General features: G+C 37.6%; 1 protein-coding gene across 1 annotated transcript; it reads left to right on the plus strand.

Annotated features, from left to right (window-relative positions):
* Positions 1-5,448: 5,448 nt before the first annotated feature.
* rpl18 (ribosomal protein L18) lies at positions 5,449-11,778 on the plus strand. The gene is made up of 7 exons (XM_087848234.1): positions 5,449-5,532; positions 6,132-6,218; positions 6,330-6,437; positions 7,577-7,675; positions 7,821-7,944; positions 9,787-9,856; positions 11,654-11,778. Exons 1-7 carry the CDS (start codon positions 5,530-5,532, stop codon positions 11,727-11,729), a joined length of 567 nt encoding a protein of 188 aa, XP_087704360.1. The 5' UTR covers positions 5,449-5,529; the 3' UTR covers positions 11,730-11,778.
* Positions 11,779-11,807: the final 29 nt, after the last annotated feature.

Below are 11,807 nucleotides of genomic sequence, written 5' to 3' on the forward strand. Positions count from 1 at the left end.
TCTGGTGAAATCATTTGATTTAAACAGACTAAAAAATACTGTAACCAAATGTGAGGAACAAAAATGGTATTAAATTCTTATTTTAAAGCTGCTTTTTCAGAATTCATAACCTGTGAAAGTTTTTTTGAGCTAATTTTAAACCAAATAAAGTTTCAAATAAATATTTTGATATTCTTTTATTAATGGTCCTCAGTCACAGTACCCCGCAGCTTAATTCTAGTGATGCATTTTACCTATAAGTAAATATATAAGCATAGGAACCAATTTTAAACAGTATCTTCAGGCTCTTTGCTACCAGTAGCCTGTCACAAAACACTATTTGTCCTCATTTCTTTAGTTGAATCTGAAAAATACCAAAGATAACATAGTCTGACAGGCATAAAAAACAAAAATAGTATTTTTGCAGCAACAAGGTGATTTCCAAAGAGCTGTGACTCGAAAACTCTCGGAATGGTGTGCACCCTGTCCGTTGCTGAAGTCTCATCAGAAATGGTGTCAGTGGAGAGGTGGCTGTCAAGAAGTCATTCTTAAAGAAGGGAAAACACATTTTACGTACCGTTATGTTTTCTAAGAAAACAAAGACATTTTTTGTTTTGGTACAAATGATACAAAAAAGTCCCCCCAAAATACATACAGAAATAAATATAGAAATAAATAAATACAGAAAACAAATAAAAGAACTTGAGTTTCTGTAAAGGAGTGATTTCACCCATCACTTGCCCACCTGTAGAGCCACCCTTGTATTATGTATACATTTCATTTTGTTTGTTTGTTTATAAATATTGAAACAGGTTTAAATCAGGTTGGTACAGTTGTAGTTGGGTTAGTTCTTAGTTGCGCTGCAGCATGTAACAATAATCAAAAGCTACACTTTAGCTATTAGCAATGGCTCAGGGTCACTGTAGCCATTAATTTTACCTGAATCCTTTGCAAAAAATCTTTATAGATTTTGAATCATGGTGCTGATCCAGAGTACTTCCCTTATTATTTATTCCTAGTGCTATAACAATAAAGTAATTAAAATAAAAAAATAAAGTAAAAAATATCAAATAATGTACTTGTGGGGATTCAATTTGTTTGACTATCCAGTCTATGCAGGCAGAAAGTTTGTTAAATGTTTAAACTCTAGAGAGACAATCATTTTGCTGCTGTAAAATCAGCACTTTGTCATATTTGAAATATAAATCCATATTTTGTAAAGTGTTTTTTCAGAATATCATAATTATAATAATTCATAATTATGTGGATATGCATATATTTCACAAAAAAATATCTAATAGGTCCTCCAGAAAGGCAGGAAAAGCCCTTGAACTTACTTTAAAATTAAATATGTTCCCTAAACGGTGGACAGACTAGGATCCCTGACACCCTTACCCAGCCAGCTAGCAGCTGTGACCAGCATTACTTGTGCAGTTAATAAAAGGACAGCTAATATTAGTTGCGCTGGTGCACACACAGCACGCCCATTTGTTTCAATTCGTCAGCTAAGCACCGCTCAGACGGCAAAAAAAATACGCGCGCTCTTCGCTCCTGGATCGTAACCAGCGCGCTCTGTATGGAACGCCAGTATGGAACGCCAGGACTGCCATAATGAATTAATTAAATACACCATTACATAATTAATTAAATGTGGCAATAATTAATTAATTACATGTGTCATAAATATTTATGTAATTAATTATTTAAACGCTCAGTCTTTAAAGAAATAGTTGTTGCAAAGCTGACAAGATGAGAAACAGACACATTTCAGTCAATCACATATTTTCCTTTCTCTCCCTCTCTGTCCTCCTCTCTCAGTCACTTATACAAACCTTAAATGTTGTAGTCAATAAAAAATAAATAAACCAATTGAATACAGGCTGCTGTTGTGATTTGCTGTCATCGGGATCTGGAGCTTTGCTGTTACAAACACTGAAGACCAGTGTTGGTCAAGTTACTTGAAAAAAGTAATCAGTAATTAATTACTGATTACTTCCCCCAAAAAGTAATCCCGTTACTTTACTGATTACTTATTTTCAAAAGTAATTAATTACTTAGTTACTTAGTTACTTTTTAAAAACATGATTTACAACCTGAATAGGTGATAAAGCAATAGATCTTTTAGCCCAATTCTACTTTTTCTACATAATCCATCATACAAAATGTATCAAATGGAAAAGTCTCTTTTTAAAACTTGTTTTGTTAGTTTTAATCTTTTAACTTTATGCATGAAGCAAAATTTTAATTATATGCACCATTCTCTGACTGGAAGAAATTAGTTTAACATTTAAACCTATTTTCTGCACATTCCAGCACATAATAAATATATATATATATATATATATATATATATACACTTTTTTTTTTTTTTTTTTTTTTTTTTTTTTTGTGTTTACACTCACTCTTTCAGATGCAAGTAAAACACAGCAGAAAATAAATAAAGTCAAAGACTAGCGGTCCTTTTGCTCTATTTTCACCTGTAAAGCAGGAGTAGAGTAGGCGGAGGTTTATCCTGGTGCAGGTGTGCTGCAGCGGTCAGTGGAAGGATACCACAGTTTCTCTGTGAGTTTGTCATTACGTTGTAGCTACTCGGTGCTTGCTTGGAAGTTTAGGGGGTTTTTTTCGCTGTAAAAAGAAGTTTTCTTCCCACGCACAGCGGACACTAATGTTTTTGTCACTTTTTACGGAATCAAACTCAAAATAAGGTCAGTACTTCCACGCTTTAAACGCTGCACGCTCATACTCTCTCCCGCACTCGATATATGATCCATTGTTGATCTGCACACAGCTGTTGTCACGAACATCACACTGGCTAACGTCACTGCCATGAGACATTCTCGCAAGAAAATCACGGTTTTAGTAACGCAGTAACGCGGCGTTCCTACGGGAAAGTAACGGCAATCTAATTACCGTTTTTGCAATAGTAATCCCTTACTTTACTCGTTACTTGAAAAAAGTAATCGGATTACAGTGACGCGTTACAAGTAACGCGTTACTGCCCATCTCTGCTGAAGACAAATTCAAGCAGAAGATGACTAGAATTTTTAACAAACTAAAATAGTTAAGTAGATCAGCTCCTTGGCTGCAACTCCCGATATACCAGCAGAGTGATTCAGAAAGTTAAAATGAACCGCTTAAATCTCTAACGATTTAAGCTACAATAACTAACTTAAAAAAAAAAGATAATTAGAGAACACGTAAAAATAAGCAGAATCTTTGTAATTAACGCCAACGCATTATTATCAGAACAGTCTGAGCTTTCGCTGTATTTCTGTTAAAGGGTGATTTAAGTCTGCGTCACTGATTTGTGTCATAAAATTGCCTCTTCATTTTCTATCTACCTTGAAAAACATAAGAAAATACTAAAATACGATATTATTACTACTATTAATATAGCAGTAAAAGTATTTTTAGAGGTGCTCTCGTAACGCGACGTTATTTAAGGGCTATAGTTTTATTGCAGTGGCTGAACTGACTGACACGCAGAAGAAAAAGTTCTTTGGAGCCCAGATGGTGTGAAGGATGAGACCAAAAACAGAAAATTTGTTAAGGAAAACCAAAAATGTATTGAATATATTTGGGGAAAAGGAAAAGTGGAACAAAATTATAAATACAAAACTGTGTGCTGTGTGTCGTTATTTATTTGTTTTTGAAGAGCAAAATAACTTGAGCCCTGTCAAAGGTCGTTGCCATGGACACGCGGTGGCAAACAGCTGAAAATGTCGTTTAAACCTTCTTTGCTTGTCTCGTCAGTGTGTTTTCTTCCGTCAAAACCTAACAAGCTCTTCAACTGCAAACAGCAAAAGACTTTATTCAACGTTAAATTTCGTGTCTAGAAAGGAACAATTGGAGCAACTTAAGAAGAACTACGAAGTACTTCTGCAGAATTATACAAACTTGATGGCGTTGCATGGGCAGACAAAATGTAGTGAGCAAGAGACAGACGCCACAAAAGACCAGAAAAAGCAAGAGAAGCAAGAACAAATGGAAGTCGAAGAGAAAGAGAAGCCAGAAAAGAAGGAAAGAGGTAAATGGAGATTGTTTAGGAAGTTTTTTGCTGAAAGGGGCATTGAGGATGCTGCTGAACTTTAAGATAGACACGAGACCCTCTGACCTCATTTGTCCACCTTCCTCTGTTAAGACCCTGACCTGCAGACCCTATACATCCTTCTCCGCACCCTCAACCTTCCTGCTTTCATCTCTTCACCTCCACTCCCCCAGCCCCTCTCCTCCACCTGCAGGGAGGTGTCCCGTGTTAATGTAATTAAAAGCATCAAATAGAATTCTGCTCAGCGTGTCTCTTTCTCTGTGTAAGTTACTTTGGTTGATTAACGTGAGTTTTTAGTTTGTCACATTAAAGAACAAAGTGGGAAAATACATTGTACAGATACACAAACAGTTTGGTTTAACTGTGTTTCTGTGTATAAAATGATTTCATCATGTTAATGGCTATTAATTTAATAACATTATATGTTCTACTTCACTTCCAACTTTACCAAAATATGAAATACTAAAGTTTATTTTCCGCTATTGAATCAAAACAAAAGAAATTTTCACCGTCAATAAATTTGGCTTATCTCAAATTTGCAGCTTACTAACTCAAACATCTGGGAATGTGTTTGAGATCATAACCTGTTGACTTCTGGGTGTTGTTGTTTTTTTCTTTTTAAACATAGTATTTGAATGAATACTTAGTGTACACCACCACTTCCTTCAGGTGCTCCCTGGGCATACATTGTGCGATTTTTTTGGCCCATTTTGAGCCGATTTTTCAGTCGTGCGACCGTTTTGGGCTGTTAATCCTCCAATATGCATAGATCAAAAATCATTATCACAACAAGAACCACTTGAGATATCAGCATAGAAAAACGGGGTAGTAATAAAACGGCACTGCAAATGTCAAAACCCCCAGGCAGAGATCTGAGAGGAATAAAGAGGTCAGGGAGCATTAAAACATACTGAAATTCAAATATGATGTCGCTTTTTTTGCATTTTGGCGACACCCTGTGGCCTCAGCTTCATTTGCAGAATGCATGGTGCAGCGATGTAGCATGGAAAACACACATTACCGGGTATGAATGCCTGGTAAAAACGAAGGCTATTATAATTTTAATAATGAGGTCACGTAAAATTTTCCACTTGACTAACCAAAACAATTTGTTCATATGTGCTCCTGTTGCTAAACCATTTCTGATACAAAATGTAATCTAAACAATTCATTTTTAAAGCTCTGTGATATAAAACTACTTTTTGGGTGAAATTCCGTGTTTATTTTCAAAATGCCTGATAAAAAAATTATCCTTCTAGTATTTTACTCAATGTACTAATTTGCTTAAATACTTAGAACTAAATTAAACCAAAAAGATGCGAAAAGGTGAACTCGAGAAATGCTCATTTTCTGTTTCTACCACTGGAGGCGCCATCTTATATCATCCGAGCTGTTGGGGCAGGAAACGCATGCTCTCTAACCAATCAGGCGCCTGAGATCTAAGCGCACAGCTTATCGCGAGACCTCGGGTCTTCCTTTTCCCTTTTCGCTCTGAGTCCAAGATGGTAGGTCCTGCTAACAGAATTTCTAAAACACGATAGTCAGACTATCCGCGGTCATCCTCTGAATTAAACCACCTGATGTTTTAGATGAAACCATTTACACGTTATAAACATACTTTATGTTCGAGTCGTGCTAAGATGTCGTGTTATTTGACTTTATAATTCACATTAGCCTATATTCTTGGGAGCCGACACCGGTGGTAGCTGTACGCCTTCAAGTTGAGAATAAGTCAGATTTACAATGGATTAAAGATGCCATATATTATCACAGGTCACTGTTTATTTTTGTCCCAACTTTAACGTATGTGTCGTAAGATCAGAAGTGTCCTTATTTGACGCTATGTGCATGTTTGCTGTGCCGTTCAGAGTTAGCGGTTAGCTGCAGAGTGTCAACGTGTGTATCGGCCGCTGTTATGTGGATGAGTATGAGCTATGTAGTGTGTAATATCCCTCTTAAATGTATGCTATTTTGTTTTCGGTGTTATATTTTTTTATTTTAAAGATAAACAGTTGAGGGTTAGATGTATGAGGTGTTCTTGGTCAAGATTATATGTTCTTCTTACCTGATTAATATATGAATCTGCTTCTAATCAATTTTCCAGGGAGTTGACATCAGGCACAACAAGGACCGTAAGGTGCACAGGAAGGAGCCAAAGAGCCAGGATATCTATCTGAGGCTCCTGGTCAAGGTAAGATTAATTTCTAGCTGTGTGAAGTTTGAAATGGTAGCTTGTGCATTTTAACTATTGAACAGTCTGAAACCTGTAATCCTGACATTCCTGGTGTTTTTCCTTTAACAGTTGTACAGGTTCTTGGCCCGCCGCTCCAATGCTCCCTTCAACAGGGTCGTCCTGAGGAGGCTGTTCATGAGCAGAACCAACAGGCCTCCCATTGCTGTCTCCCGCCTGGTAGGTCTTTCTTCCTCTCACTTTGATTTTCACGCATATATCCTCCTGTTTGCTTTTACTATGGTGTCCAGGTTAATGGGTTAGTCTTCAGCGTCCCTGGCCTAATGTACCGAACTGTGCAGTGAACCTAAAATAAAGCTGGAAGAGGGCTATCAGGGCTTCTCTAAGGTTTTGAATTTTGTACTGTACATGGGGGTAATATAGTATTCCTTTCTTCTTATGAGAGATGCACTAATTGCAATTTACTGTTTCAGATTTCCAATTTTTTGAGTGTATTTCCTTTCTAAGGACTACAATTGACAGCATATACTAACAAAATTAATTCTTTAAGGAAGAAGTTACTCTTCTAATAAAAGAGGCTCACTTTACAGTTTCGCCCAAGCTGCAGAAAGTTACAGGATCTCTCGTTTGAACAAATGAAACAATGGATGGAAAGAGGTAGAAAAATTTAATGGAAAATGAGTTGCTGTATGTCTACTGTTACCTGACAGATTTGATCACATCAATCAAAGCAGGTTCAGCAGATTTGTGTAAGAAGACAAATGCTGGGTACTGGAATAATAATGTTGCTCATTGCCATAATTTTCCTCTTAACTACTTTGACCCTTTGCGCATACTGAGGCTGCTGACTGGTGGCTGTCTCTGAGCTTTGGATTGCTTTAGTTCTAGATGTTTTTCGTTTGAGTTTATTTAAAATGTCTGTGTTTAGGTTTTGGTTAGATTTGGTTTTCCTGGTATGAATATTCCTAACATAAGTGGACAACTTGTTGTTTTCGCTCACAGTGAAACCCACATTCGCAGCATGTCCGGTATAGCTGTTAGTGTGTGAGTGCAACTTCTTTTCTGCAGCACCGTGCATGTGTTGTGCATTCATGAAATGGTAAGCCTCGCAGTCGGTCATGTAGGAGGCTGGTTGTTGGAACCAGAATGTTGGAAAGTTGGCTGATTATGCGCCCTGGATCGGTGCATCTCTGCTACTCTTTCCATTTAGTTTTTAACGCGTCTTTAGAGATTCTGTAAAACAAATCACTGGATTTTTATTTTAGTGCTCCCTGTTATCAGTTCTATAATCACACATTGATTTGCCTCAATTTCTTCTTCTTCTTCTTTTTTTTTTTTTGTTTATTTTTTTCCCCTAGATCCGTAAGATGAAGCTTCCCGGCCGTGAGAACAAAATCGCTGTCGTCGTGGGAACAGTCACTGATGATGTCAGGATTCAGGATATCCCCAAGCTCAAGGTAGGCCTTACATTTAAGAAAAAACAGTTCAACTTCACTCCCACCCCCACCAGAAAATACATTTACTAACTGCTTCTTCAACATTGTAAAGGTGGCTTAAAAAAAATCTCAAATCAGACCTCACCTCTTGCTTACTGTCCCACAGATTTGTGCTCTGAGGGTGACTGATGGTGCCCGCCGTAGGATCCTGAAGGCAGGAGGTCAGGTGATGACCTTCGACCAGCTGGCTTTGGCTTCTCCCAAAGGACAAGGCACGGTGCTGCTGTCAGGTAACTGAACATATTGAGTTGGAGATCCTATTTTTGAAACGAGCTGTTTCCACCGGATACCCTAGAAACTGGCCAATAAGGAAGATGTACCAGATAACAGCTTAAGTGTGCAGTTTGCTGAAGCTGTAGTGGTTGAGCTTCAGTGGCTATTTGGAGGCTAAGAACACACTGCAATGGATGAGGATTGTACATCAAACTGCAATGGATGAGGATTGTACATCAAACAACAATGTATTTTTCTGCTTTCAATGGCAGTCAATATCTTATTTCAGCACAAGAGAACACTGTCTTAGCCTATCTGAAACCACATAAGATTTGTTCACCTGACTTTTTTTTTTTTTGAGGGAATGTTCAGTCATTATTGTCATTAGAGACAACCAAGCATTAAATTTTACTCATTTAAATATCGGTACAACCAAGAAATTGGCAAATAACACCAATAATCACATGCAATAAGAACTGATGACTGGGTTGAAGTTCAATATTTTTCCAGAGCAGATTGCTTGTTTCTGATTTTTTTTTTTTTTTTTTTTTTTTTTTAAATTGTTTGAGAATGTTAAGTTTTTATTAGTTTCTGTGTTAGCTTTATACTTGATTATTAGGTGGATATTGTATGCCCAAGGTACAATATTTAGGATAATCATTAACAGGTTTTAAGTAGTAGAATTGAAACTGGTAGAATCAGTCTTGAAGACATCCAAAGTGTCATTAGGCAAGCTGCGATTACACAGTTCACCAAACCAACGAATACTAAAACTAAGGACGCGTCCTCTTGTTATTTTATTACAGTTTTCTAACTTCAAACAATCACTTTAGTTCAGTTCACATGTAAATTTTTAGTTTAGCTTAGGTAATTACATACTATAATGTTGCAGCATTGTGTTAAACATTTGTCATCTGCTTTTTTTTCTTCCTCAAATAGCCTCGATAATTACATTAAATAAGTGCCAATATTAGATTTTAGGGTCTGTTACACTCTTAAGGCTTTCACAGTCTTCTTGTTCCTTCAGGTGTTTAGTATATCTGGTAAGGATCTATCAGTGTGATATTTGACTCTTGATTCAAACAGCTTTATCTCGTATTGGCGGATCGATTCATTTGTGATTAATTTGTCACACCTCAGCAGCAGTTCACTGTTTGGTGCAGGTGGAGATAGCATAGCATGTAGGAAGCAAACAGAAGTTAGGACGTCATATTCAGCATCAGCAGACACCTGAAGTCGGAGCATTATAACTTCGAAAAACTTGCATTGGTGCTTCCCTAATATTTACAAATCTAGTCCGTACTAAAATGTGATTCTTGCACTTAAATGGTAAATGGCCTGCATTTGTGTAGCGCTTTACTAGTCCCTAAGGACCCCAAAGCGCTTTACACATTCAGTCATCCACCCATTCGCACACTGGTAATGGGGCGCATTGACAGAGGCGAGGCTGCCGGACACTGGCGCCACCGGGCCGTCTGACCACCACCAGTAGGCAACGGGTGAAGTGTCTTGCCCAAGGACACAACGACCGAGACTGTCGGATCCAGGGCTCGAACCGGCAACCTTCCGATTACAAGACGAACTGCCAACTCTTGAGCCACGATCGTGATTCTTGCACTTAATTTAATATCTGACATAAGGAAAAGGAAACAAATTATATACATATTATTATTATTATTATTATTATTATTATACAAATTATATATATTTTTAAAAGAATACTTGAACTAAATCCGAGTTGGAGTGATGTTTGATTGGAACTGGGTCCGGGTCTCCCATCAGTTATGACTTGTGTATGTGTACATATTTACGTGTGTGTGTGTGTATATTTTAACCTTTAATATCGTCTTTTCCTCCAGGACCCCGTAAAGCCAGAGAGGTTTACAGGCACTTTGGAAAGGCTCCTGGAACCCCTCACAGCCACACCAAGTAAGTGTACATCTGATGTGAAGTTGCTGTTGTAAAAAACTACTTAGCCTTAGGGCTGTTCCATATAACATTATATATCGGATGAGGATATAAAAACATATATCGTTTCATTTTACGCTATCATTTGTTTCGTGGTATCGCAAAATAAACTGTTTACTGCAATATTTTTTCATCGTTTTGATGGTCACTGTAGTGGCTATATTAATTTCTTAAAGTTCTCTCTTATATAAGCACACTACGGACGGACAAGCGCCTGTTTTTAGTTGTCGTTAGCAACAACGACCATCGCGTATCCGCTTGTTTATTTTCCACATAAACCTTTCACAATAAAGCTCAAGATCCTGTTGAGACTCTTCCAAATAAACTGAGTCACGTGAAAGAGTATGCAGTGTTTACGGATGAGAAGCAAAAAAGAGCCGTCAGGTGCTAAAAAATAAACCTTGGACTCAAACGTTAGAACAGGCTTTTCCCCGCAGCACGCCGTGTAATAAATACTCACAAAGAAAATGGCAGCCATTACAACTTATGACTAAAAATGTGTAGTTTCATGCATCGGTTAAAACACTGGACTCCAGGTACATGACGCCCAGCTGGAAACACTTCACGCAAGTCGAGCTGCCCGAGATTCACAGAATTTATAGAAAATGTTAAAATTTTGTGATTTATATCGTTATCGAACGATAGATGTTTTATGTCGGGATATGAGATTTTGGTCATATCGCACAGCCCTACTTAGCCTTTAACTAAAACTGGTTATGTGCATGTACTCAGGACTGCGTTGAGAGAATCAGGGAGACCATTGTCCACACTTGCCTTAACTTGCCCTTTCTTGTCTGTAGCACACATAAGGAGATTATAAGCCTCATAGTTCCCTAATCACTAATCAATGTTTAGTTTTAGCAGGAAGTGACATATTCAGAATGTCTGGACATAGTTTTGTGCTCTTGTGGTTAAGTTTTTGATGGTCATCATACCAATGCATGTTTGAAAACTGCTCAAGGGATTCTCAGTAGTCCACTGTTGCTTCATGCTTTAAATTCCCAGGAGTCCACAAAGGCCAGAATTAAAAGATTTCCTTATTCTGGCATGCTTTTTTTTTTTTTTTTAAAGGTTTACATTCAGACTTAGTAAATACACATCCAGCTGTTTCTTGGGCTCGTCTCCTAGGACCAGATTGCAAAAGTGAATTAGAAATTTCCGCCCTATTCAAAGCATGATTGAAGTGGTAAGCACTTCAGTCATAATTAGTAAATTAATCTTACAGGTGGTAGACATGGTACATATCTCTTGATTTAATCAGTGTTTGATGTTTTTAAATACAATAGTTTTAAGGTTTGAGGAGTTCAGAGGTGCTGTTGGTTGTCAGTGTAGAACAATGTCTTTCACACATGTTAATAATGATGTTATAAAAAGACTCTTGCAATAAATCAGAAGACACTTCTAAAGTACTTTATATGTTGATGAAACCTACCTTTAACAAGTAAAGACATGTGAGGCTGATGTAAGGTAATAAGGCATTGATGGAAATGTGTTCCCAAACAAAATTCCAGCACTTTGTCCCAAACAAATGAAGCTCTTAGGATGATGGATGATCCATCAACATAGCTGGATTGTGACTCACAGGATGATGTAAAGGCCCAGCTATGAAAGGCTTCATTCAAATACCTGCTTCAGTCTTTTCCCACTGGAAAAATAAGAGATCAATTTTTACCACTGACATTGAGTTCAAGGGACAAATGGAACTTAATCTTATGTGTTAGATATGCTAAATTTAAACCCTTTTGTGTCTTTCTCCAGGCCCTACGTCCGCTCCAAGGGCAGGAAGTTCGAGAGAGCCCGTGGTCGCAGAGCCAGCTGCGGCTACAAGAACTAATGCGTTTTTGTTTTCACTCTGCTACCAATAAAAGGCTGGTTGTACAAAATGTCTTCTGTGTTTTTGTTTGAGTGCTTG

The sequence above is a fragment of the Neolamprologus brichardi genome, chromosome 11 (assembly GCF_056152115.1).
Source record: "Neolamprologus brichardi isolate AB-2024 chromosome 11, ASM5615211v1, whole genome shotgun sequence".
In the NCBI taxonomy this organism is placed as follows: Eukaryota; Metazoa; Chordata; class Actinopteri; order Cichliformes; family Cichlidae; genus Neolamprologus; species Neolamprologus brichardi.